We start from the raw sequence: 27,762 nt of genomic DNA on the forward strand, positions 1-27,762 counted from the left end.
GGTTAAGTGACTTGCCCAGGGTCACATAGCTAAAAAGTGTTCTGAGGCCAGATTTGAACTCAGGAAGACGAGTCTTCCTGACTTCAGGCCCAACGCACTATTCACTTAGCTGCCCCTAATTTATTCAACATAAACTAGATTCTCCTAGTTGGAAATGATCTCAGGGGCTACCTTAGCCTGCACCTGCCCCTTCAAAGCCTCCCAAGGTAGCCCACCTCACTTTCAGAAAATAGCAATTATTTAGTATTGATTGTTCATGAAAATATCCTGATCTTTGTTTAAAACATGACTGGAATGAATCTGATTAAGGTTACGATTTGGAGTTCAGATCTCTTTGCCCCAGGGTCTCTCTCCATGCAGGGATAAAAACAAAGAGAACAGCTTGTTTCAACATTTTTACTTTTTTTTTTAATTAAAATACTGTTATACCAAGTGGAATGCTACAGCAATCCTGGTACAGGGCGGCACAGCAACACAGCCAAGTTTACATTTTTAAATACTTAAGATAACTTAAAACATACAAACAAACATCATTATCTTTGGCAGAAAAAGTTCACAGCACGAAAAAATACTTTTAAAAGAAATACCAATATTAATCCAAAATATATTAAGTTGTCTTCCTCTTTCACAATATTTTTCCGCTTTGTTTTGCTTTTTGTTTTTGCTTTGTAAACAATGCACAGGAACCAAATCCATTTTAAAGCGTGTAGGGAAGGGTAGACAATAAAAAATGCAGTTGTCCAGCAAATGCACAGATGGTTTAAAAGAAAACTTAAGGAACCAGGAAAAAATATACATATATATATAAAATCTAAAAACAAAGAGAGGGATAGATATGCAGATTGAGCTGAAAACTGGAAGGACAAACCAGGGAAACATTATTTTTCCTGGGGTCTGAGCTGTATGACTTATATACAAGTCAAAATCCACTACTGTCAGAAGCCAGCTGTCAGTAGCAAAGGGCACATTAAGAGAATTTTCACTTATACAATATCAGTGTATTTGGTATTATTCCAGAGTGTGGGGGATCAAAATGTGCAGCTAAAAATCCAATTAATCCTCTGCCTGTTTAAAAAGGAAGTCCTTTTTTCTTCTTCTCCTAATTCTGTTGTGGCTGGTGTTTTTTTTTTTTTTCCTTTCTTTCCCAAAGCATAATCCCATCTCCAGCTCAGGGTTCTGTGACCTCAAAAAAAAGTCAGCTGAACTTAAGATGGTTGCTGCCATTTGTCCCCTGAATGGAAACAGAGAGAGAGGAGAGAACACTGGGATACACCCACTACACTCAGATACTCACACTGATACATTCCATTTGGCTCATGGTTTATAACCAAACAAACAGAAGGGAAATTCCACTGACAGGAATCGTGGAGACTGTCCAAAAGGCAGGCAATGGCATCTGAAGGGCTCTCCAGATGGATATTTAATGTTTGAAAGAAACAGGATGCAAAATGGAGGAAAAGGATAAGATGGCAAACTTTCAAAAGATCAGAGTGTTCGCATTCAAAAGGATTTAAAAAAAAATTTAAGAAATCAAATATTATAAAGGAACAGGACAGGGAAAGGACAAAGAGAGCAGCTGACAGGGAAAGGGAAAACAAAGCATGTGGGAAAGAACCTGAAATGAAAAATATCCACTGTTCCCCACAAGAAAGAATTATATACAAATAATAGGACAATGTCTCCTAGTGCAGCCGCCTAAGGGTACACGGTCCATTCTAAGAGTGTTAAGGGACTTTTCCTCTTAGCAAGCTGGCTGGAGCAGCTGATAAAACCAATAAAAACCATATCCACCCCACCAGATTCCAGTCCTTGTAAGATGAAAGGGGAAGAAGCCAGGGCTGGAGAACAGAGGAGGAGTAAGAATCTTGCAGAGCCAGGAAAACACAACACGGGCTGACTTCAGGCAACTTGCATTTGAGGTTTTACCAACAAGATGGCTCTCCATGGAAACTGAGCAACCAGTTCTTCCAGGACCCACATGTGGGTGTCTTCTCCACACACGGCCCTCCCCACATACCTTATCACTCTTAACTGCCTCCCTCTCATTGTTCAAGGCAAGTTAGGATCAAGAGGGGGGCTCAGCCCCTCTCTGAACTCTTTGCATCTCTTTATCTGCCTGTGGGATTTGCGGATAGCTCCAGCAAACCCTGACTGGGCCCATGACTTCCAACAGCTTGTTCAGGGAGAACTGTGGTCAATGGGTCATGTAGGAGGCAGATCACACAACAGCTCTGCTCCCACCTGATCACTTTCCTTCCAAACTCCGAGGCCTAAAACTGGCCAAACAGAGTGAGCGCGTCCCCAGCCAGGTCACAGGGTAGGAAGGATTCCCCAGATTATGTCAGAGGAAAGATGGGAGCTAGTAGTTTGAGAGGGATCTGATGGGATCTGCGGAGGTGGGCACGAAGCTATTTTGAGGGCCATGGAGCCAGCTGCTTCTTTAAATCAGGATTTCCACCATCTCAGATATGTCCTGAGTCTTCGATGTAGCGGAAGACTCTGAGGAAGAGAAAACACACATATGAGCGAATATCCCAAGGCCTTTATTTTTCCCTCTTCTAATATACAAACATCATTTTAAGACAAGCCCTCTCCTTTCTACACGGTGGCCTGCCCTGACATTTTTGGTGACAGAAATGCTCATTCAAAGAACATGTAAGAATCTGTTCCCTTCTCCCTCCTAGCCTCTAATGTACGCAGATACGTTTATCTCCTTTCCTTTGGCTAGAGGCTTTGGGGGGAGGGTGTAAGCAGTATGTGAGGGAGGGGAGGCTGGAAGTTCTTCACATATTTGTGGTTCTCTACTCCGATGAGGCACAGACAGAACTATGTAGATTCTACTACTGAAGGGGCGGGAGAGGAGAAGACAAAAGGAATCTCCTCTGTGCTCTTCCCTCCCAGTCCCTTTGTAAAACAAATTCTTCTGATTAGAGAAGGCCATTAGCCTAACTGGTCAGTGTGGTTTTCCAGGCCTGGAATACATTCCCTTCTCACCTCCACCTCTTCCTTCCTTCAAGGCTAAGCTCAAGTTTTAAAGTCTATAAAGCCTTTCCGGATCCCAGCTGCCACTCCAACATTTCCATTTACTTGGAATATAATTTTACATTTATTTCTATGTGACATGTCTGATATGTCGTCTACAACCCTTAGAAGAACGTAAGCTCCTTGAGGATGAGGACTGTCCTGTTGTCTCTGTATCTCTAGCATCTAGCATGGTAGGTTTATAGGTGGCATAAAGTAGGCACTTAATAAATGTTTGCTGAATGAATGAACCTCATGAATGATGAATTTCATCTCTACAATGCAGTGTGCAAGAAACATCAGACAGATTCACATCCCTTTTCTTCTTGACTTTCATCATTCTCTGTTCTCTACACCCTCCTCTCCACCTCACCCCCATCACAATTTGCTTCTATGATCTCAGCTACAGCAGCATACAAGCACTTTATGAACTCTTTATGGTTGTCAAGGCCAGCTCATATCACGTAGGTTAGGCTCAATCAAATGTCAATGGTTTAAGACGATTGGTAGAAGACGATGGGGAGACAAGTTTTATTTCATTTCATTTCCTTTTCCTTCCTCCTTCCATTCCTACCCACTCACCCCCTTTTCTCTCTCTCTCTCTCTCTCTCTCTCTCTCTCTCTCTCTCTCTCTCTCCCCGGAGTTAGGGACAAGTGACCAGGGCAGCCCAACAGGGTGAAATACTTACCAGTTAGAGCTCCACCATGGTTGCCGTTGCTGCTACCACTGTTGCAGCCCAGGAGGCCCTCAGGCCCATGCCCGTGGGAGGTGACGACACTGTCAGGAAGGCCATCAGTCTGAGTACTTCCATCTTTGCTTACATGTTTGACATGGGAGGGATGGGGGCCAGTGGGCATCTCCTCTGCTGGGACCCGACCTCCTAGAAGAACATAGGATATTTTAAGGTTGTCATCAGCACCCTCACAAAATGGTACTTATTGGGGAACATTAGGGAAAGAGAAGGGAATAAGCAATTATTTAACAGCTATATTATATGCCAGGTACAAGTCAGGCACTGCTAAGTTAAGTGTTTTACAAATAATATTTGCAAATTTTTTTTCATTTGGGATTTGAACTCCATTCCTGACACTCCAAATCTAGTGTGTTTCTACTATACCACACTTAATCTAGTAGGGCAGCTCTATCTTCTTTGGAAGCTCACGAGAGCTCAATCTCTTGCTTTCAGGGTCCCTAGATTTTTGGATGAGATGAACCAAATAAAATAGGAACCTTGAAAAAACTAGTGTAAGACCTCAAGGCAAAATTCTCTCCACATTACTCCATTCTCCCAGGGTCCTCTTACCTGCTGCTCCCCAGGAGAGACCATCAGACTGTCCTTCACTGATGGTTGAGACCGCCTGCCAGCCTTGGGTCCCTGAAGCTGCAAAGATGGATGGCACAGATTTAGCAGGTCGCAGAGAGCACTGCAAGGCCTTGCCTGGGTCCTTCCTTGAACGCTGCTGAAGTACTTTTATCACAGCATCCTTCTCCAGGATCTGGGCATGAAGCACTTTTAACCTGGGGTTCGGGAAAGCAAAGAAAGCATCTATTTAATGCTAAGTCAAAAAAAAAAAAACAGTAGCAACAGCAACATTTTTTGAAGATGTTCCCATCTCAGCCTCCCTTGTGCCTTTTGGAACCACAGAAAAGTCAAAAGAATGCATGCAGCTTGAGGGCAAGAGGCATTTGTTTCTTTCATCTTTGTTTTTACCAGTGGCTAGCATAGAGTTTAATGCATAACAGGGCAATTAATAAGTGAATGCTGGATTGGACTGAAAACAGCTGCTTTCTCATGACCAAGGTTCACTATAGGTCCTCTGGATACACAATCGCATTCTGACTTCTAATTACAGCTTAAAATCCACATTCTGAAAACAGGACCTATATAAGCTGTTAGAGCATTTCTTCATCACTTGCAATGGATGGGAAAGGCATAAGATTTAGTGTCTAGTACTGGCTGGCTCATAATAGGTACACAATAAATGCTTATGGATTGATTTAAGTCTACTTCAATGATGGCACCTACACAGCCCTTCCTTCAGAGGCACCAATTAGGTATGCTGTACAAAGATGAAGTGAAGCCATGCATGTGAAAACCAAGCCCTATATCTGCCCACACAGACCAAAGAGTTAGGATCAAATGCCAATCAGCTGGAAACATCAAATCATTTGACATCTGCTCAGAAATAAACAGTCAGCTATTTTCAGAACCATAGTCAGATTCTTGCCTAAAATGTTCGAAGATAGTGGGGCCTCATGCTACTCATGAGCTCTGCAAACTTAGGGCAAGTCTGCCTCAGTTTCCTCGTATATAAAATGTAGGATTTTTAGGGAGAGTTAAACTCCCTACTTCACTGGGTCACTATTAGAATCAAATGAGAAAACTAATGTAAACCATTTGGAGAATTTTAAAACACTGCTACTGTTATTATTATCCATATCTATTTTACCTGGTGGCAAAACTAACCTGTTCAAGTGTGCTATAAATTTTGTAGAGTCAAATAGTGAATAATCCTGGGAACATGAATCTTTAGAAACCTATCATTAGCATCATCTTCACTGACAAACAGTGTTTGCTGATTACCTTTAGGGTTTTTACTTGTGCCTGAGAATAGGTTTTAAAGTATAATAACATACTATACCATAAGAATACTATATAACAGCCCATATTTCTAGAGTACTTGATGGTTTACAAAGCATTTACCTCATTACCCTATGAGATTGGTAACATGTGATTATCTCCATTTTACAGAAGAGAATGTCTATAATGGATTTTACAAGTCTTAAAGTACTACATAAATGAAAGCTGCTATTATTCTGTTAACCTATTCAAATCCTACCTCAGATACTTAATAGCTTTGTCACCTTTGTCAAGTCACTTAATCTGTCTGCCTCAGTTTCCCCATCTGTAAAATTCAGATAATGACAACACCTGCCTCCTAGGGTTATTGTGATGAACAAATGAGATGTTTGTAAAGCATTTTGAAAATATTAAAGTGTTATATAAATCTAGCTATTATTGTTATCATTATTTATACTCAGTGAGAAACCTGAAGTCCAGTGGTTTGCCTAAGGTCTTAGTAGCGGAACACAGACAGAAGCCAGGTGTCCCACCTGCCAGTCCAATGTTCCTTTCATCATGCCACACTTCAGTTATTCATTACAGTCAAAGAAGCCTCACCGGGGTTTGCGTGATCAGGATAACTGCCCCAAACTTGTGTTTCACTAAAAGCTACAGAGATTCTATTTGGCACTGCAGGGCTTACTCAGCACTTCACCAAATTAACTTCCGTAGGGGAGGTACAGGGAGAAGAATAGGGCCAGGTGCCTCCACAAGTTCCTACCTGTTCTCCATCTCCTGGTGTTTGTGGTTGGCGAGGAGGAGATCTTCATTGAAGCTGCTATTGGGAGAGTGCTGAGGGGAGTGGTTGATGATGGTGGTGTCCCGCTGAGCGGCGGCTGTCGCGGCGGCATCCATGGCAAACTGCTTCATCGTACATTCTTCCAGGTACTTCTGCTCCCACTTGGTCATGTCTGCCTCGAGGGCTAAGATCCTCTCCTCCTTTTCCCTCAGCTGCTCTGCCAGCCTCGGCACACTGAGCTCGGGCGATCCGCTGCTGGGCGCTGCCATCTGTCTCTGCATTGGCACAAAATGAGGCTAAGGTCACCTACTGGCAGCTGACCGATATCAAAGGAGGCTGGTAAGCAGTTAGACCCACTTTTGAGCTTGCTTCATCCCTCCCCCTTCTTGGACAAATAAGTTCATGTTTGAGGGTGGAACCTTCAGATAGGTCTTAGAATAACAAATTATGTCTAGATCCTTTTGCAAGTTTTACTGCCTACAAACTCATAAATGAGCTCAGGACAGACTATGGGTAAGGTCAGGAGTGCTTCTGTGAGTGATGGTAATAATAATACTTCGAATTTATATAGCACCTTAACGCATGCAAAGTACTTTACAAAGGTTATCTCATTGAGCCTTACAACAATCCTAGAAGGTAGGGACTGTGATTATCTCCATTTCACAGATGAGGAAACTGAGGCTGAGTGAGATTAAGTGACTTGGCCAGTCACACAGGTAGTGTCTGAGTCAAGATTTGAATTCACCAGGTCCGGCACTCTTTGCACTATGCCTCCTAGCTTTCAGCTAACTGCCAAAATTCTGCTAAGAGCACATTAGGAAAGAGAGACACTTATTACAGATGGTAGAAGGCAAGATCCTGAAGGCAGGGGGGTGTTTTTCATTCTGTCTTTGTATTTCCCCAGCCCCTAGCAGAGTGACTTCCACAAGGAAGTTTAATAAATCTGGAGTCAATGGTCACAAATACAGAGAATGAATTTAGTACATAGGCTATCAACCCTTGTTGGAAGGGTCAAACGAGTCACGTCAAGTGGCTGAGTGATGCTAAGTAAGTCCCTGACTTCTCTAAAGCTCAGTTTTCTCATCTGTAAAAGGAAGATAACAATACCTATGCTACTACCTACCTCATAGAGTTGTTGAGAGGATCAAATGAAATAATACATCTAGAACAAGGGAGCTGGCCAAGATGAATGTAAGGTGGTAAGACCTATAGCTATAAAATGCTATACATATGTACAATTATTATTACTGTTAATAACAAGAGTTAACATTTATATAGCACATTATGGTCTGCAAACCACTCTATAAAAAATTAGCTCATTTTATCCTCGCGATAACCTTAGGAGGTAGAGGTGCTATTATTATCTGAATTTCACAGATGAAGAAACTGAAGCCAACAGAGGTTAAGTGACTTGCTCAGGGTCACACAGCTGGATTCAAATGCAGGCTCTCTTGACACTAGGTCCAGCACTCCTTTCCAGCAGGCTACTCCTCTCCTACTGAACCTTCTCCTTGGTTGTCATATTTTAAAACTCTCTGGCCTAGAAACCTTTCCTCTAATTGCAGATATTCCCACTCAGCATGATAATTGACTGTCCCCACCCCTCCTGCTCCCACCCCCTTTTAAAACAGAGTCTGAAGAACCCAATTCCCTATTGATTTAGTCTGGGAAGCAATTCTGTCCCCAAAGTGGTTTGGGACATGGAGAAGTCTGATTAGAGGAAAACAGATGTCAAGGTCACGATTTCCTCATAGTTAACCAAATAACAGTTGGCAGAGCTCATGTCAACATCAGTTTGTCGGAGGGGCTGAGCATCCGGCAAATGAGCAGAGGAACTTTTGGTTGGTTAGAAAAATACCAGCCATGTACATAGACCTTGGGGGTAGGGAGAGGGTTGGGATCAAAGAAGAAGAGGCTTAGTCACAGATTTAGAGCTAGAAGGGACCTTAGCAGGTGACTTGTCCAGGGTCTCATGGCTGCTAAGTAAGTGCCTGTGGCAGGTCTTCTCGACTTTTAAGTATAGCCCAGGCATAGGTCACTCACTCACCTGCTGTGTCCTAAGAGTCTTCAGCTCCTGCTCTAGGCGGGTCCGAAGACGTAGCTCCAGCTGTTCCCTCTTTTCACAGGCTGCCTGGAGCTGCCCCAGGGCCTGCTGAAGCCTCTCCACCTTCTCCACGTATGCCTTCTTCTTCCGAAGCTCATCTTCTGCCTTTGCGGCCCGGGCCTGGGCATTACCCAGGGCCTGCTCCAGCAGCTCCGCCCGTCGCCGCTGGTCCTCATTGGAGCTTCGGAGCAATGAGATCTCCCGTTCCATCTTTTCCTGTTCTTGCTGAGACTCATAGTCTGAGAGGGAAGAGAAGGAGAAGACGTCTATTCATTCCCTTGTTCAAAGATTTGATGAGAATCTAACATGTACAAGGCATGATGGGAGACAAAATGATAGGAAGACTGCTTCTTTCAGGAGGATTCCTGGGATGTAGCTATTGGAGGGTTCTTTCACCCAGACACATTTCATTCAGCTGACCTGTCTGTTATATGCAGAAAGACTTATTCTAATGGGTCAATTCCTTCCAAAGGAGTAAGATTTAGAGCTGGAAATGACCTTGGAAGATGTTCTGGACCAGAAGTGTCAAACACATGGCCCACAACACTCCCGAGAGCAGATCAAACCAGATTACAATATAACTGGAAAATATTTAACAAAACAAATCAATAAAATGCAATAAAATCTACGTAATATTATTATATTTTAAAATTAAGTCAATCTGTGGCCTGTAAGGGATCCTCTTGTATAGTGGCCCCCATTTCTATTTGGGTTTTGACACCACTGGTCTAGATCAATCCTTTATTTTATAGATGGGAAAAATTAGGCCCATAGTGGTCAAGTGACTTATCCAAAGTTACTCAGCTAATAAACATCAGAGCTGACTCTTCCATTTCCAAAGCCAGTGCTTTATGCTACATCAGCAGTGTGCTAAGAAATGTGAAACTGCTCTTTTCCATTCCCTCTTGGAATTGGATTTTAATAGTGGGGAAGGTAAAAAGGGAGACTTTGCAAGCCAGTATGTGTGTTTCCTTACAAAGTATGAATTTGGAAAATTGTAGAAGAGAAAGCCTATGTTTAGTACAAGGTGGTTCATTTTTAGTGAAAATATCAAAACTCAAAAAATGTATTTAGACAAGTGGGAAGTTTTTTTTGGGGGGGGGGAGGTTGTTTGCTTTTAAAAAAGCATTCTATTAAGTTTCTAAGGTCAATTCCCAGATATGTCAAGAGGCCAAGATCAGGCTGTCAGCTAGAATAAATACCCTGAGGCCTAGACCATGATGGGAGGGAGAGAGGGCTTTAACTGCACGTGGAATTTTCCCTAAAACCCAAGAGCTGGAAAATAAGGAAAAGGTAGGGACTGACATCCCAAGGCACCACAAATAAATAAATAGACAAGCTCCCAAACCCTCAATTCAGTCTTAGTTTTCCATGAGACAACTTTAAGAGTTCATTCAGTCCAATCTCTTCACTCGAAGTCTCTTCAAGGAGGCAATAACTTGGTCAAGGTTGTAGAGTTTAATTAGGGACAGTCATAACTAGAACTCGGGTCTCTTGACTCCTCCAGTCCAGGACTATTTCCACTACTGCCTGTCACTCTTATTTGCCAAGAGTCTGCCAAATATATGAAACTGCAGGGGAGCAAGGAACAAACATGCAGTATAGGCGTGGGGTAGAAATGCTGGCGTTGTGAGACTGCTTAGAAAACAGATTTTTTCACTGAAAGACAAGTCCAATTGTAATAGGGACTGCTGAAACAGCCTGCATTTTCTCTGATGTCAAAAGAGTTTTAGGAAAGAAGAGAGCCTTGGGAAATACAATAATACCCTAATGCCCTAAGTGATTAGTTTACTTAAGGTTGGGAGGGCCGGAAAGGGGAATGCAGGCCTATCCCAGACCAAGCCCTTTGTTTCCTTCTGTTATGAAATCATCAGATGTATACACAGGCATAAAAAACCATTCTGGGGCAAAAGGTGCTCTTTGGGAGAAAGTTTGGGGTTTTTTGTAGGGGGAAATGTGGAAACAGGTTTTAATTTTTTGTTCATTCTGTTACAGCATCAAATGTCTGAATAATAGGCTTGGGGGAGGAGAGGTCAGCAGAGGAAGAAAAATGAGTTTGATTTAAAAAAAAGTTTAAAAATATTTTGATCTTTGTTTTTGTGTTGTCTGAATTTCCCCTTTATGTCCTGGTCCCCACCCCTACCCCCAGTCCTCCAAAAGTTTGATCTTTGTGGGGACATGGGGAAGTAGACAAGAGAGTTTCTGGATGGAAACACTTCAGGGCCCAATGAGACTCTTCTTCTACCTTGCTCTACACCTTTTCCCAGTTGGCGGCCTGGTCCAGGGCCATTCAATTCATGTTAGAACAGTAGCCACGTGGAGTGTCCAGATGATTAAATAATCTCGAGTTCACAGCTCTCAGTCAGGATTATCAGTGCCATGTGTTTATGTATGTGTGTGTGTGTACACATATGTCATATCTAAATTTTATAAGAAAAGACTGCCACAATGTCTGCCTTTTAAAAGGTAGCTTACTGCCTCTTGGATAAAAAAAAAATAGCATGGCAAACACTGGAGACCTTTGATGTGAAAATAAACGTTTCCATCCTGCGGGCTGTGAGGGGCTAGAAAACTAGGCAAAGAAACACAGCCTTGTTTGCAGGATACTAAAATTTTGCAGAAGGAATTTTGTCAACATGTCCCCTTCCCAAATCTCCCAGTTCTAGGTTCTCAAGAGCCTTTCTTAGAATGAGCTTTCTTTCAGGATGTGTCCCCCTTTCTTGTGCACCTGAGTGGGAGGAGGAAATCAGTAAGTCACACTTTGTCTTCTCTCAGCTGGCCCAAACAGGACCCTGATGGAAGAACGTAAGATAAGTTTTATTTCAAGGAGGGAAACTTCATCAAAGTAAACAATTTGTGTGCCTGTGGGTGAGTTTGTGAAACAGAGGGGGTGGTGGAGGAAGGAGCACAATTGTAATAAGTGGGTTAGTGAATGGGAAAGGTGATGTGATAGGGTGACTTTTAGAGAAAATTACAGAAAATGCTTTTAAATAATTTTACTGTAAGACCATGAATGAAACAGCCTAAAGGCTAACCCAGGGGTGGGAAACCGGCCCTAAACTGAAGCCCCTTGGGTAAAATATAGGTACACACAGAAAGAGATGTGGATGTGTATATATATGCATATACACACATACACATGCACACATATTAATACACAGAATAAGGGAAAGAAGCTAACAGACTTGGGACTGAGCTGAGGGGAGGAGAGAGCACAGAATGGAAGAGCAGGAACAGCCTCTGGAATGTGAAGAATCCAGGTCACACTGATGGCTGTGGTGATTAATAACTGGGGCTGAAGTGCCAAGAACAGCTTAGTTCTCCCTGAGGAACTCAAAAAACTTTCAAGAGCAGATTGGCCTCTTCTGCTGCCTTAAAGAAACCTTACTCTGCCTCCCTCCTTACCATTTTCCTTTCTTTCTAGCAAAATTCCCAGAAGCCTATATCCCCCATCTGCCATCCCATGTCTCCATGCAGTATTCACCCGAATTCATGCCCACTTTCAACCCTTAACCCCAACCCCCAGTAAGACCACACCCTTTCCACAGCTAAGTTCTCTAGGGCCTTTTTTACCTGCCTTCTTTTACCTATCACTTCCCACACCTATGTTTCTCTCCCTCTCTAGGACCTTTAAATCACTGAACCCCTCCCACTATGCCTGGTCCATGAGGCCACTTCAGGCACCCACTCCCTCTTCTCTGCTCAAGATTCTACCCTGAGCTATTTGAATGGTGCCCTCTGGGACACCTTAGCCTTCCTCTAAGTCTCTGTGGGTCACCAATGGCCAATTCTGGATCACCGCCCCCCAGCTACTTTTTTTCAGGTCACAGGTAATGTTGGGAAGGAAGATGATGAACCATGGCCCATCAGAGACTCACACACCCTCAGAAGGATTTGTCCCAGACCCTCTCTCTTTTCCTTAAAATTCCCTAACACCAAAACCTCCCCAAACAGTAACTTCACATCTTACTTGACGAAAAGGGTACTCCCTTGTGTCCTCCTGCCTTCACCTTGACATATCTGTTCCTAAATCTCTCCTCTCAATCTTTCTTCTCTTCAATTTCAGAAGGTACTTTCTCTCCAGTTCTATTAAGCTAAGAACTCCTCCACTTGAGTCCTCTGGGCTTCTCCCCTTCCGCCTCCAGACGTGCTCAGGCTGCATGCTAGGTATTTAATAAATATTTGCTGCCTTCTCTTTAAAAACAAAAACCCAAATACTTGACTTGACTCTACCCATTCTATCTACCACCTAATTTTTCTCCTTCCTTTCACAGCCAAACATATTTCCTGCTATTTCCAAACTTTTTGAATGTGAGGGTTATAGCTGTTGCCTCCACTTTTCATTTAGATACTTTATATATCCTCACCATTCCCCTGAAAGTAATAGATCAATGAGATCAATTGATTAATAGATCAATGGCCTATTCTCTATATTTATCCTTCTTGACTTGTCTTCAATATTTGATGCCCCTCACTGACAATTTCTTAAAACTCTTTCCTGACTTGGTTTCTTTGTTACAGCATTTTGCTGGTCTTTCTCCCTCATATCCCTTTTTTGACATAGTTTTTACTGTCTCAGATCCAGAGCTGGAAGGACCCTCAGTGGCCACCTAGCCCAAGATCATACCTATACTAAACATCACAGGTGGGTTTGAACCCGGGTCCTCTGATATATCCTTTGCTGGTTCTTCTTTCCTCCCTATCTTCAAAATCAATACTCTTTACTTTCCCAAGCAGCCTAAACTAACCTTCAAATTCAGAAACCCTCTCCCAACTTTACCATTTCTATAAGTGGTAAAAGGATTATTCCAGTCAGCTAGGTTGAAAATATTAGTTGTCTTTTCCTTTCCTTCTTCCCTCAGGGCTAATCTGCTATTAAGTCCATGGTTTCGTCCTCCAAAGTCCTTCTCAGTTGCGTACTTTACTTTCCAACCTACCCACCACATCATTACCCTTATGATGTCATTCATGCCTGGATTACTACAACACCCTTTCTCCCCACTGTGGACACACTTGGGTTTTTTTGTTTGTTTGTTTGTTTGTTTTTGTATCTCTCTCACTACCTAGCACAACGCTATATACTCAGCCAAAAAGTGTCACCTCAGCCAGCCAAGCCCCACCAAGACAACAAGAAGGCCAGAAAAGGGTATTTGGTACTTACTCTGAGCCAGAAGCTTGGCCACCATGCCCTGGTTGCCCTCCTGGGCCTCCTGCGTCTTGCTGGCTAGTTGTCTGTTTGCAGATTCTAACCTCTCTGTTTGAAATGTTAAGAGAAGGAAGGAAAAAAAAGTTTTTTCTTCAGAGTCTAGGTAAGCTGTAACCCAAATTTTTCCCAAGAAATATATGAGGAAAAAAAAATTCACTTGAACTGAGCCTGGCTGAAATGGGAATTAAGAAACACTTAAAGTTAAAGCTGGAATATTCCTCATAGATAACCTAATTTAATCCTCTCATTTTATAGATGAAGAAATGAAGCCCATATAGAGGAAATGACTTCTCCAACATCACAGAGTTAAGGCCACAGCCAGGACTAGAGTCAGGGTCTTTTTACTCCCATACTAATGCTTTTTGATTCAAATCAGAAGAAGAGCTCACCCACAAACCATCAAAGGGTCAAGAGTTTTGTGTCCGTCCAGAGACCAGACAGCCGATCAATATTTTTTCCAATGGCAGCGACTAGTAGTGACTCCAAGGAAAATGCATCAAGGCTTTAAAAACACATCTGGGGCATTGGCCTAGATGAGTCCCACCTCCAGGAGGAGCCTGCCTAGAACGTGCAGTGTGGCTGGTATCTAATATAGAGGAGTAATAGGAAGTCCCACAGCATGGGATGCCAGGAAAAGGTCCTCAATACAATTTATGAGTTTAGGGTGAAGAGACATTTTTATGTTGTCTCCCCCCATTAGACTGTGAGCTCTTTGAAAGCAGAAACTGTTTTTCTTTCTTTGTATCCCCAGCACTTAGTATAGTGCCTGGTACATGGCAGATACTTAACAAATGCTTGCTGACTTGATTTAATGTAGAGATTCTGAGACTTTTCCCAAGGTAGAGGAGGCAAACGAAGACATCTTGGGAAAATAGAACCCCACCCCCACCCCGAGTATATTGGGTCATAGGCAGCAATTGTTTCCACACTGCTTCCCTTTGACCATTTTGACTTTTTCTCACCTCTTAGATCGCTGTTAAAATCCTGCAGCCGCCTCATCTCTCCACTCATCTTGTTCCTCATGGTCTTCTCCAAGGTCTCTCTCTTAGTAGAAGCTTTCATCAAGTTTTCATAGGCCTCAGAGATGCATTGGATTTCTGTTTCCAGCTGCGGGAGAGGGGTAGCAAAAAGGGACATAAGGGATCAGAGTCTTTTCTCAGGAAAGCAGAGAAGAGCAATAACTAAGGTTATCATGAGTAGCTTCAGTCTTTTTTTCTTCCTTTTCTAACACTGTTGAAACCTTCTATGTCTAACTGGATTCACAAGTTAATTCTTTTGAGGACTGTTCTGCCCTGAGAAGCTTAAGGAGGGAAGTCAGAGAGGGGAGCTGGAGGAAGCTACATAAAATCGTTGCATTCTCATTCCTGTCTGCAACAGAATGGTTGTTTGATACAGGCATAAAAACTGAAGGTGTAAATCAATGGAATTAACCATTTCCAGTAGCAGAACAGACATATCTTGCTTGAGGAATCAAAAGAAAAATTGGCTTTAATGGTTTTCACCATCAAGTCCCACACTCAGAATAAAAACCAGCTTTACAGGATCGTGAGATCATTGGTCTACATGACCTCAACAAATTAGGTACTCCAGGATTTTCATGGAGTACATTCTAGAAAGACCCCAATTTGTTGTCCCTTTCTGATGGTTCTGTAAAATAATGCCATCTAAAAACTCTCTGAAGGCTCATGTGGTGGTGGGGTGATTTATATCTAACCACTACATGGCTCCTTTGGACATGAATCACTATGAACTTCTGCCTTTAATAATGCAAAACTTCCCAGAGAGAAGTATTCATTTTCAGGCCAGCCTATCCCACGAAGCACAGGAGAGGATGTGGACAGTTAGGCTCCTTCCCACTGACAGCCCATTTTGTCAAGGATCTGGTGTCCTTCTCTTGTTTTATTATCAGGCCACATGGGAAAAAGTCTCCTGTGCCTTTAACACCCTCTGAAGTCATCTTCCTGGGATTTCCCCATCTGTGTCTTGAACTTCAGAGTTGCCAATTTCAGAATTTAAGTCATGGAAAAAAAGAGAGAGCAAATACTATCAAATAAGATTTTCTTAAGGATATAACCAGCCAAGTCAGTTTCCACCTCTTTCTGCAGTCTTCTCTCCTCCTCAGCCATATCCATCCACCACTGGGAAACTACAAATCGGGTCTAGATCAAAGGTTCTTAACTTGGGGTCTAGGAACTTCTTAAAAAAAATATTTTGATGATTCTATTTCAGTATAATTGGTTTTCTTTGAAATACTATTTTATCTTATGCATTTAGAAATATCATTCTGAAAAAGAGGTCCACAGGCTTCACCGGACTGCCAAAGGGGGTTATGAGACAAAAGAGGTTAAGAACCCGGAGTCTGTCGAGATCCCACTTAATTTTCCATTTTTATTCAGGTTACTACGGGTTCTGCACGTGCTCCCTCGAGTCTCCAGAATTCCTACAAGTCACCCATCTGTTCCGGTATGGAGGGGGGGAGAGGAGGGCTCTCTCTTTGGCTGAAGCTGGCCTGAAACAGAGTTCCCGTTGTGTACCTTAACACAAAGGGCTCTCTGTGGGAGGCCCTGCAGAGGGAGGGACAGAGAAAAGTTGCAAATGTGAAGGGAGATGGTGAATGGTCTCTTTCTAATCAGCCCAACAACTGTGTCTGCTCCAGACTTCTTGTATTGTATGTTACTGCTTCACAGCTGTTTGAAGTGTATGTGTGAGTGTGTGTGTGTGTGTGTGTGTGTGTGTGTGTGTGTGTGCGCGCGCGTACTCACACACGCTCGCATAGAGGGCTGTTAAGGAGTGTTAATGCCCTGGGTGAATTTGGAAAGGTGAGGAGCTTGAGGACTAGGACTGTGAGATCAACCATTAAAACACAGTGGAAACCACCATTTTCTGTTCCTTTTTCTTACTCTATCCAATCCCATTCACTTGAACCTTCTCACTAATCTCTTTGTTTTATCTTGTGGAAATCCTTTATTGCTCCATGGATCCCTGGACTGTGTTAGGTCTGCTTGCCCTTACTGGTCAGCTAGAGTCAGCCAAAGGAGCTCATAGGCACCGGTGGCTCTGGAAAGGGACATCCCTGACCTCAGTCCAAGGAAAAATACTGAATTCACTGTACACACATTTGGCACTCTACCCAGTACCACACATCTATTAACATACCTTCTGAATCCGGCTCGCCTTCTCGTTATAAGTCTGAAATTCCCTCAGCAACTTCTCATTCTCTCTCTGTAGTTTCTCATTGTCTCTCAGAATGGCCTCCATCTGGGCCAGGTGGCTGTTGGTGGAAGCAGCCTGTGCTGACATCAGTGCCTCAACCCCAGCTGGGGTGAGGGAGCCCATGGGGCTGTGGCACAGGGCAGCAGGGTGGGGGTGGGCAGGCTGTGGTGGTGGGAGCTGCTGCTGTTGCTGCTGCTGCTGCTGCTGTAGGAAAGTCTGGGGCACCTGAGCCTGCAAGATCCTACAAGAGATTCAGAAACAATTGGAGAAGCCATTAGTCATTACCTCATTAGCAGCCTTACCTGCTCTTTTGAAGGGCTGGGGAAATCTTGTGTGGGTTTCAACTTTCACCTGCTCTCATTCTTTTGGGGGAATTTCAGTTGAGGATGAAGCACTCTTTCTGAGATCATCAACATAAAGGAAAGAATGCAGGACTTGGAATCAGGAGACCTGGGTCTGAATACCACCTCTGGCATTCACTAGTGGTCTAGGAAAGTTGCTTCCCTTTTCTGAGCCTCAGTTTGCTTGTCTGTAAAATGGGGCCATTTGCACTACCATGACTGATGGGGGGGGATTATTTGTAAACTTTAAAGAGCAACACACATGAGTTTTCATTAGCATCCTATTACTGTTAGGTTTTAGGAAGCAAAGAAATTACCTACTCCAACTCCCTCATCTCAGAAAATACAAATAATTTCCTTAAAGTAACACCAGCATCTTGGGAGAGCCAAGATTCAAGCCCATTTTCTGACTTGTTTCTCTACATCATGAAGTGGTGATAAGACTGTGAGAATTTCTCTCTTAAATGACAAAACCATTTTAGCTTCTCAAGGGCCATTCACATATGCCCAGGTGCTCTCTATAAGGACAGATGGGTTAACACTATGAAGGAGAGATCCTTATTCCTGGTAAGGTGCAGGCCTCACGTCAAGACTTGACTCCCAGTTCCATATATTTTTGTTGGCTATCCTGACACAAGGATCTCTCCCTCTCTCCCCAGAACATATTTCACAAATAAGGTAACATTACTAACACAACACCAAATGCTCACTGAGAAGGAACTTTCATTGACTGACTAATCCAAACCTCTCACTTAACAGATGAGGTAAGTGAGGCCAGGGATGCTAAATGAATGGCCCAGGATCACCGAGGTAAAGTGTCAGGGGTAGGATTCAAACCTAGATCCTCTCTCTCCAGAGTCAGAGTTTTTTTCATTGTACTCCACTGCCTGCCTCTACTATTCCTCAAATCCTTGGAGTAAGAGAACATCTGCCTGCAGAAAACTCCAATCCATACTACCCTTTCCCCTCCCTCAGATACCTACTAAAATCTAAGAAAATACAGTAAAAAAGAAAGACAGTCCATGTTCCTCTTACATCAGGAGCCTGTGGGCCAATGGTCATTATGCTCATACTTGGGATTGTGAATAAAGGCTTGTAATGTTGGATGAATAGGTAATCAAACTCCTTGCAGTCAAAAAATTCTCCCTTTACTCTTAAACTAATGGACACACCCCAATGAATTCAATATGGCTGCTCTCCTGCAACTTGGCTACCAGACACTTCCTTAGGGACTCACACCTCCATTTGGCCGTAGTCTGGCTCTAAGACGATTAGTTAAACATAGCCTGCATTCTTCTGTGATGACTTGGTTCCCAGAAAGAATAAAGAAGTCTCCTTTCTGCCTCACACCTCCCTTCCCTTCTCCTTTTCTTCCCCTCCCCCTTCCCTTACTTTTTGTTCTCCAGAAAACAGTCTACTTCCTTTCTGTGATATTATCTTTTCCTGTCAGAGTTCAATAAGGCTGGTCCAAAAGGAGAAGCCACTACTTAGTTTCCAAAATCCTTCCCAGACAGTTCCCTGAAAAGCCAAAGATAATGTGGGTAGCTTTTTTTTGGGGGGGTGGGGTGGGGGAAAGTGGGTAAGAGTGGGAGGAATCAGAAGGGACAAAAAAAAAAAGAAAAGAAAAGGATAATTGGGCTTTCTTTCCCTCCTCCACTCCAACTAGGTTAGGTCATTCATTTCAAGAAACTATATGACTTAAAGGTGAAATAAGCCAGCAGAATGAAAATCAGGCAGGGAATTCAAAGACAGACAGGCTTGCCTCCTCTTTTTTTTTTCCTTCCCCAATTTAACTCTTTGTTGAGCATTGATGGAAATCCTTGGGATTCATGGGGAAAGGAGGATGATAGGCTTCTGTGTGTATTTACATCACAGAATCAAGAAAAGTGAGAGCTGGGAAGGACCACTGAAGGTCGAACCCCTTGATTTTACAACTGAGAAACTTGCTCAGTTCTGCTTACCTAGGTGATAAGGGGAGTGGAAGGCAGGGAGAGCAAAGGACATAAAATTGAGATGAGGTCAATGTCTCCCCGGAGGTCAGATGATTTCTGGGAGCCAAATGATTTCTGAAAACTCTTTTCAGGGCAGGCACAAAACTTGATTTTAAAAAGTCACTGGAACTTGGCTTTGAATTCTAGTTCTCTGCCACCACTAGTGTGAACCTGTTCAAGTCACTTAACCTCAGTTTCCTCATCTGTAAAATGAGAAAGCTGGACTAGATGGCCTTTCCAACTTTAAATCTATGGGCCCAAGAAAGACAGAGGCCAAGGTTGCCAAGATGGAACAATAGGGTCCTATAATAAGTAACATGGGACTGTTGTGCTCAGCAAGCAGTTCCTATCCTGAGGAAGTATCTCTGCTGAAATGACAGAAAACAATCCTCTTTTCCCTTGACCCTGGGCTCTGGCTGGCCCTGGAATGAAGCCTGGAAAGCAGATTCCTAGAATCACAAATCTAGCACTAACATGAAATCTCAGAGACTATCTAATGCAGCCCCCTCATTTTACAGATGGGAAAACTGAGGTGAGAGAGGTTTTAAATGGGTGCCCAAGGTCACTCAAGTAGTGTCACAGGTGCCAGGTGAACCCAGGTACTCTCTAACTCCAAAGCAAAGCATTCCTTACTGTGCCTGGTTGAGGCAATCATAACTTAATGCCTCTTCTTGGAGAAGAAGCTAGTTAAGTAGTCAATTAGCCAATCAATCAATAAACATTTATTAAGCACCTACCGTATTCCAGGCATTGTGCTAAGCACTGGAGATACAAACAGGGACGAAAGACGGTCCCTGCCCTCCAGTGTTTAGGAAAGCAAACAATCTCCAGGTCTGAGTGGGCCTGGACAAATCCACTCTGAACTTTTTGGGTGTTTCCTCTTTCAAATAAAAGGTTTGGATCAAGTTGTCTCTAAGGTCACTTGCAGTTCAAAAGCTGTTACCTTTGGATTTTTAATCCCCCTTCTGCATACAGTGTTCAGGGGGACTTTCCAAGCCAGCATGACCGCCTTTGCTCTCCTCCATCTTTGTTCTGGCCAATTCTCTACTTGCAAAGAGTAATATTTAGATGAATGTCTACTGGACAGAGTAAATAAAGAAGAAACCCAAATCTCTCTGTTTTGCCTTGGGTGGTAGAGACGATAGAGTACTGGACCTGGAATGGGGAAGACCTGAGTTTGAATCCTGTCTCAAGATACTAACTGTGTAACCTTGGGCAAGGCACTTAACCTTTCTCTTAGCCTCAGTTTCCACATCTGTGAATGGGATAATAACAGCACTTAACTCACCAAGCTGTTGTGAGACTCAAATGAGATAAAATACAAAAAGGACTTGGCTAGCATATAAATATTAACTCGTTACTCGCCATAATTTTAGTAAAAGGTTGGGAAAGGGAAGGAAGGAGCTGAAGCTGTCAAATTAAAAGGGGTATTTAGGTCAAATGATCAAATACTCTATGTGTTCCAGCCTACTACTACACTCCACTTTGAACACAAGAAATATTCAAGGAGGCCACTATGCTGAGCACAATACTGAGTACTGAGGGGACACAAAATAAATACTCAGCTGCTCTCAAAGAACTTCTGGGGGGCCAAGTACAGTCAGAAGTTTGATCTCCTAGACCCAGAATAAGAAAAGAGGAGACTAGAAGCTTATGGAATTAGCAAATTGGAAAAAAAGTTTAGTATAGCTGGCTAAGGCAGGAGCTAGTCACCCCGAGTAAGGATTCCAGGTGGATTCTGATTGAAGAGTTAACCAGTCAGTATTAGAGGTCTAGGGTTTGAAGGCTGCCCAGCAGGGACACTTCAGGGACTGAGAAGATTAGGGACCACCAGGACAAGACCAGAGGTCTTGGAAATAAGGTAGGTATATGTGTGTGTGAAGAGGCATCTTTCATCCCTCCTTTGCTATGGTCTTTCCCTTAGTCCCCCTTTTGTTTTATTCCCTAACCCCTTCACTCCCCTACCCCAACATTCCCTCTCTTTTCCTTCAATCTGCAATGGCTAACTTGCAAGAGGATGACTTTGGCTTTGGGGCCCATCTGGAAATGTCTATTTCTTAAGGTTGCCAAATGCCCTGTAAATAGGAGACAGTCCTATGTACACACATGAGACTGATCCATTTTATCAGTGCCTTGTTCCATAGTCTACTTTGTTCTGACATAAGGCGCCTGTGTTTAAACCCAAGCAGACACTGCCAAAGACTTTTCTTATCAAATAACTCCTCCTTGACTTATTTAGACTTTGTCCTATTTCTCCAAATTAAAAGCAGACAGCCTTACCACTGTTACACCTGTCCCCCTAATGCCATGAATAGCAATAAGGAGTTAAGAATAGTATAATTTATAGAAAGAGAAATGTGCCAATTAACTGAGCGGTCTAGGAATCAGGAGATTTGGGATTTAGTCCTAGCTCTGATGCTTACTAGCTTTGTGACCCTAGTTAAGTCACTCCCAGGTCCTCAGTTTCCTTATTTATCAAATGAGATAAGACTATAGATCACAGGTTCTTAACCTGAGGTCAATGAACTTTTTTTTTTAAAATAACTATATTTCAAAATAATTGGTTTCCTTTCTGGAATTCTGTGTATTTTATTTTATATATTTAAAAACTTTATTATGCTAAGGCATCTATAGGCTTTACCAAACTGCCAAAGGGGTTCAAGATCCCAAAAAGATTAAGAACCCCTGGGTTGGATAATCTCTAAGGTTTTACTCTGATCCAATGGCTGTACTATGGAAGTTGGTGCTTTTGACTTCACAGCCCTCTGGGAAAATCTATCAATGATTTGGAATTAAAAGTCCATAGACTCTTTAGTTTAGAGGGCTGGTTAGGATAAGGTGCAAACTCTCTGGGCCTCACCTTTCCCAATTCTTACCTACAGACAATAGTTCCTTTTCCTGAACTTAAAAAGATGATACACAGATTGAAAAGATAATTGTAGGTACACAATATTTCAAACCCCTAACTGTAAACTATAAGTCAGACATGTTATTCCTGTTCTTAACTGGGGCTGGGCTCCTTCTCTACCCAATATGTACATTCTCTAAGCCTAGCTTCTAACCATTATCTTTAGTTCATTAAAATAAGGGATTTCCTCCCCTGGACAAACAGATAGAAAGGGTTTGCAATGTCACAGACAAAGTCACAAGATTCAAATATGAAAAAGAAATGCAACTTCAAAGAAGACAAATACAAAATGGAAATGATACACACTGGCCCCACCCCCACGGCTCTCACTGCTTCCTTAATATGGAAGGAAGCAGCAAAAGCAGAAAGGGAAAGGCACCATTTCTAAAGTAGAAACTGTGGCTCCAGATAGGAGCCTTCCCAACTCAAGATGACTCTGCATAGACTCATCTAAAGACAGTCAGCTGGTTCAGTGGATAGAGTGCTAAGCCTGGAGTCAAGAAGATCTAAGTCTAAATCTGTCCTCAAGACACTTGCTAGCTGTGTGACCTTGGGCAAGTCTCTTAACCTCAGTTTCCCCAACAGTAAAATGAGGATGATAATAGTACCCAAAGTGGTTGTGAGGATCAGGTGGGATAATATTTGCTAGCACAATGTTTGGTACATAGCAGGTATTATATAAATGCTGTTATTATTATCTTTGCTTAGTATTAGGGCTCAATGGCGGAACTACAGGCATCTCAAGGAGATGGCTGGGGAGTAGTTGGTCTTGCTGAACGTTTTTAATTTATCAGTGGAGGTTAGGGAGTGATATTCAGAAATAAATGTGATCTAAAAACAAAAGGCATCAATCCTAAAAAAATTAAACATATCCTCAACATGCAATGGCCCCCGGTTGCTAGATGCTTTCCCTAATATCTAAGTTCACCCTTTCTGCTTCTACTTTGATTTTTTTTGAAGCTTTAAATTTGGAGGCAGAGGGCCCTGGATTTGAGATTTGGCTTGGTTACCTCCTACCTGTGTGATCTTAAGCAAGTCAATACAAAATAGTATTAATAATGATGATGATAAAGCTTCTACTACCTTCACAGGCTGTTATGAAAATGTGTATGTATGGAGGACACATATAAATATCAGCCACTAATACTATTGCCTTTGGCTTATTCAGACAGACTTGTCACTGGAATGCTACACATACACAGGCTAACAAGAGAACAGATGGTTTTCTGATTACAAGTTAAAGGGCTCGGGGAGTCAGAGAACTTGTGTCCAAATCCTTCTTCTGATACACATTTCCTATATGACCTTCAGCAAGTCACTTAACCCCGGACTCAATCTCATCAGTAAAGTCAATAGAGTTGGACTAGACAGGTTCTAAGGTCCCTTCCAGCTCTGTGACTCTAAGGAAAGCTTAGAAAACCTAAATGTGGGGATGGGAGTGGAGCCCCCCCAAGGTCTCAGAATCAAGATAAGAGAGCTGTTGTTGAGTTACCTGACTTCAGGATGCTGGAAATCAGGGCTGCCCCTGGAATAGTGCCTGGGGTCACTGCCTGTAAAGGGCTCCTGTGGTGGAATGATGTAGGGGTACTCTGGCGGGGGACCCCGGGGCTCCAGGCCCTCAGTGTGATGCCCCCTGGTGGTGGACAGCTGATAGTGGCGAGAAAGCTGAGGAAAGCTGTGGGAGGAGCTCATGTGGTTGTATGCCTTGGCACCATTCCTCTCTAAGGATAACTGGAGGAGGCGCTCGCTTAGCGACCTTACGTGCCCATGTTTCAGCTCCTTCAGAGAATCATCCTGCCTTTTGTTGCTTGCTACATTGCCCCTACGGGGTTCCTTGTCCACAGGGGCCCCTGGGCAAGGCAAGCCTGCCTGCTGTCCTCTTTGCGAGGCGTAATACTGAGAGTGGACTTTTGCTTCTTCATAAGTGGGCAGCTCCTCGCCTTTGCTCTGGGGCTGGTAGAATCGGTAGAGGGCATTCTCCAAGTAGGCATGGTCGCCATGGTGCTCCTGGCCCTGGGGTTCCTGCCTGGTGGACTGCTGTACCATCTGACTCTCTTCTTGAGTCAGGCTCTCTAGGGAAGAGCGGGGGCTGCCCCCGTTCCCCCCACCTCCTCCTCGAAGAGCCTGCTGTTGGATGGCCAGCAGGGTTCGGTTCTCCGTCAGGTTACCATAGCGCAGCTGCTCCTGGATGAGCCTGTGCAAGACGGTCCCTGAAGAATCTTCCACAGTTCTCATTCTTTGCTCTTCTGTAAACAACTGGAGGTCTCACAATCACCTGGAGCTCTAACAGCAATTGGCCAGGGGTAAATACCTGCAAAGGGAAGGACAGAGTCATCAAGGGTGGAGCTCCTTCCACTGGCCCAGGAGAATGGGGAGAAGGACTTTCCATAAAACACTATGTAGTGGGATTTCATTTTCATGGAACCCCACTATTCTGTTTTGTCCTGAAAAAGGTATCATTAGCCCTAAATCCCAAATAATAGTCAATAACTCTACTGTAGGCTCTACCATCTCTGTAGTTCAAAAGTTCAGTGACAACTAGAGAAAATGCCCCATTACCACTCCCTGGTGAAGGTGAACCAATTCTAATCATGAAAAGGCTATAACTCACATCTATGTGACATGGGGAGGTCTGACCAGGTGTTACTTCCCCCAAAACAGAACTGGCAGGAGCTAAGCTGACATGTTTGAACCAATGTCATGGGATGACCTTGAGGATTATTCTGAGACAGCGAATATCAGAAACAGGGAAGGAGGAAATGAATATGTAGTGCCAGATAATGAAGAAGGAAAGGATCGGATATGAATTATGGTATTGTGAACAGAGGCTTTATTTAACAAGCCATTGGAGCAAGAATGTCCTGCCAACAAAAACTAGTCAAATCACATGGTCCCCATAAGCTGAAAAGCATACACCCTTTTACCTGGTCCAACTCACAGTGTCTTAATGCATCAGAGAAGTCAAGGATGACAAAGAGGTAATTTCCCTAGATATTTTTTTCCCCACTATTTGGACAGAGTCTAACTGGCTGTCCTCCTCAGTCTGCTGATAGTAATTCATAATAGCTGTAGTCATAATTAACAGTAATAGCACATTCCCTACAGTGGCAGTACAATGGGTTCTCACCCATTCCATGACTTCAATAGGGCACAGAACTGAGTCTAGTAGGGGTTGTCTTGTTACAGTTAAAGTGTTCTAGGGAAGAGCTTTCCAAGTTATCATATCTGGAAGCTAGGAAGCTACTGACTCCTAAGACATCACCATCACCACAACATTCCCCAACTCTTTAGCCATCAAAACTCAAATCAATTTGTACATTAAACTCATTTTTAAAAGAGAAGTCTATGATAGTGATTTTGAATAGGGGCCATATTTCCCAAGCCATACTGAAGTGACCATCTCAGAGAGCTGAGTGAATTTGTGAGTGTTCCTGAGTCTCTAAGCCAATGTGATATCTAGAAATCACCAGTTTAGTTTGGTATAATGATAATAATAATAATAATAATAAAGAGCAGCTAGCATTTATATAGAGCCTTAAGGCTTGCAAAGCACTTGACAAATATTTTCTTATCTTCATAGAAATTCTGGGAGGTAGATGCTATTATTATCCCCCATTTACAGATAAGGATTCTGAGGCAGACCCAGGTTGAGTGACTTGCTCAGGGTCACACTGATAGTAAGTTAGTAAATGCATGAGGCAGGATTTGACTGACTCCAGGCTCTATCCACTATATCACCTAGCTGACTACCACCCTCCTTCCCTTCCCCCTCATTCTATGCCAAACTCCACAACCCAACTATGACACTGGAAGGATCTTTGGCTAAGTTAGAAATTGCATAAATAGTATAACTTTCCACCCAGTCTTTTCATCATACCAGCCTACCACTCCTAGGCCAGGAGTGGAGAGATTCTGAATTCACAATTTACAGAACCAACAAAAATCCTTAGGAGTCAAACCACCCTTATATTTCATAATTACCAGGGCATTTTCTACAGTAATCACAGTCTAATAAATGGTGGGCTCACTAATGAAGACTGTCAGGAAAGAATAAATATCAAGACAATCCAGAATCTACTTCAGACACACCATCACTTGAGCTCTCAAGGTGTACTATGCAAATTGTCGCGTCTTGGGGGCAAGCTAATAATTTATTTGTAATGTTGGCCCTGATGAAAAAACATTAATCTCAAATATCAAATAACTAAACCACAAGACCATCATAAACTACAAGTCCTTTTTCTGTGGGTTAAGGAGGGGACTGGAGCTATAAATTATTATACAAATAATCATCTCCCCCTAAAGTATTTATTTTCTAGCTTTCTGTTAACACTTAATGTTCCACTAAATAAGGCGGAGTGGGGGTGGGAGAAGAAACTGCCTGAAAATTCTCTCCAAAATACTGAGATTCCTAGGTGCCTAAATTAAACCAGGCTTTCTAACAACTTCTGCAAGAGTCCCAGAATTGTAGCTGGATCTCCCCCGCCCCATACAAATAACTTCTGAGTCAATATCCTCCGAACTCCTTAGTTTTAGAACCAATTTGAACATTAATTCACCTCCAAAGTGTTCGACTGATTGCCATCTGAAAAGTATTTATATTTCCTTTGCTGCTGTGGTCCCTCTTTGTTTTCCAAATATTTCGGCCCTGACATCATCAGGGTTTGGACTGCAATTAACATTCTTTCTAAGTGAGAGTCAGGCTTATGGCTCCAGAAAGCATTTTTCCAAACAAGACAAAGAGGATTTCTTTAACTAGTTGGGGGGCAAAAGCACCTGTAACTCAAAACTAAACAAATAATTCTTGGATTGCCCCCCTTTTATTTAATTCCATCCCTCTCTCTCCCCTTCCTGCTCCTCCCGTTTCCAAATACCAGAAGACTGGGAAATCCACAGGCTTCAAGGGCACTGAAAGAGCCAGGGTCAAGAGCTAAGTTATCCCCCCTTCTGTCCCCCAAGTATCCTCAGGCTGGAATGATCCAGCCTACGGGAAGATTTCGCCCATCTAAACCGCAGAAAAGCCTGCAAGAGTCGCGCAATGTAGAAACCCAGTCTAGTCAAAAGCACTGCGACCTATCGTAGGGAGAACAGACGAATGGGGGACCTTTCTCAGCTCCGAATCATCCGCTCTCGCCTCCCCTAGGCTCTTTCTGCATTGGCCGGGGTGCTCGCTCCCTCTCTCCTGGCTGTGCGCTAGGATCTACGAGCTTCCAAATAGAACACGTTAATTTCCCTTGTGAAACTTACCAACCCATAGCCTGAGAGCCTCAGTCCTAGAACTTCAGACCCAGCCACACAGACGTCGCCGGGGAGCTAGCCGTACAGAGCTCTTTCGGAGGGAAAAAAAATGCAGAATGCGTGCGTGCCTTGGCTTATTTGCGGCCCCTTCCTACCCCCACTGCCGAAGTGCCAAAGCAAAACTTTAATAATAATTAAAAAAAAAAGAATTGGAAAAATCAGAGGAGCGCAAGGAAAAGTCCGCACGCAGCTCTGAGCTCCCGTGCACTGAGATCCTGCCTCTGTGACTGCTGGAAGCGAGACTGCGCTCCTCCAGCTGTACCGCGAGCCACAGAGGTTGGACTGTGCAAGAGGCGGCAGCTATGCCAGGAATGTGA

At 43.2% G+C, this 27,762-nt stretch overlaps 1 protein-coding gene across 1 annotated transcript; it reads right to left on the reverse strand.

Annotated features, from left to right (window-relative positions):
* Positions 1–382: 382 nt before the first annotated feature.
* AMOTL2 (angiomotin like 2) lies at positions 383–27,762 on the reverse strand. Its single transcript, XM_027845237.1, has 10 exons — positions 27,395–27,762; positions 23,640–24,458; positions 16,851–17,148; positions 14,657–14,801; positions 13,650–13,742; positions 8,432–8,727; positions 6,367–6,659; positions 4,326–4,540; positions 3,711–3,902; positions 383–2,499 (listed from the first exon to the last, which is right to left on the reverse strand). Exons 2-10 carry the CDS (start codon positions 24,380–24,382, stop codon positions 2,441–2,443), a joined length of 2,334 nt encoding a protein of 777 aa, XP_027701038.1. The 5' UTR covers positions 24,383–24,458; positions 27,395–27,762; the 3' UTR covers positions 383–2,440.

The sequence above is a fragment of the Vombatus ursinus genome, unplaced genomic scaffold, assembly GCF_900497805.2.
Source record: "Vombatus ursinus unplaced genomic scaffold, bare-nosed wombat genome assembly UNPS02014959.1, whole genome shotgun sequence".
Lineage (NCBI taxonomy): Eukaryota > Metazoa > Chordata > Mammalia > Diprotodontia > Vombatidae > Vombatus > Vombatus ursinus.

Coding starts and splice junctions, on each gene's coding strand:
- AMOTL2 (XM_027845237.1), bottom strand. CDS start 24,382: ATGAGAACTGTGGAAGATTCTTCAGGGACCGTCTTGCACAGGCTCATC. Junction 4,541..6,366: donor CACCAGGAGATGGAGAACAG/GTAGGAACTTGT, acceptor CCCGAACCCCAG/GTTAAAAGTGCTTCATGCCC. Junction 3,903..4,325: donor TCTCTCCTGGGGAGCAGCAG/GTAAGAGGACCC, acceptor ATGTTCTTCTAG/GAGGTCGGGTCCCAGCAGAG.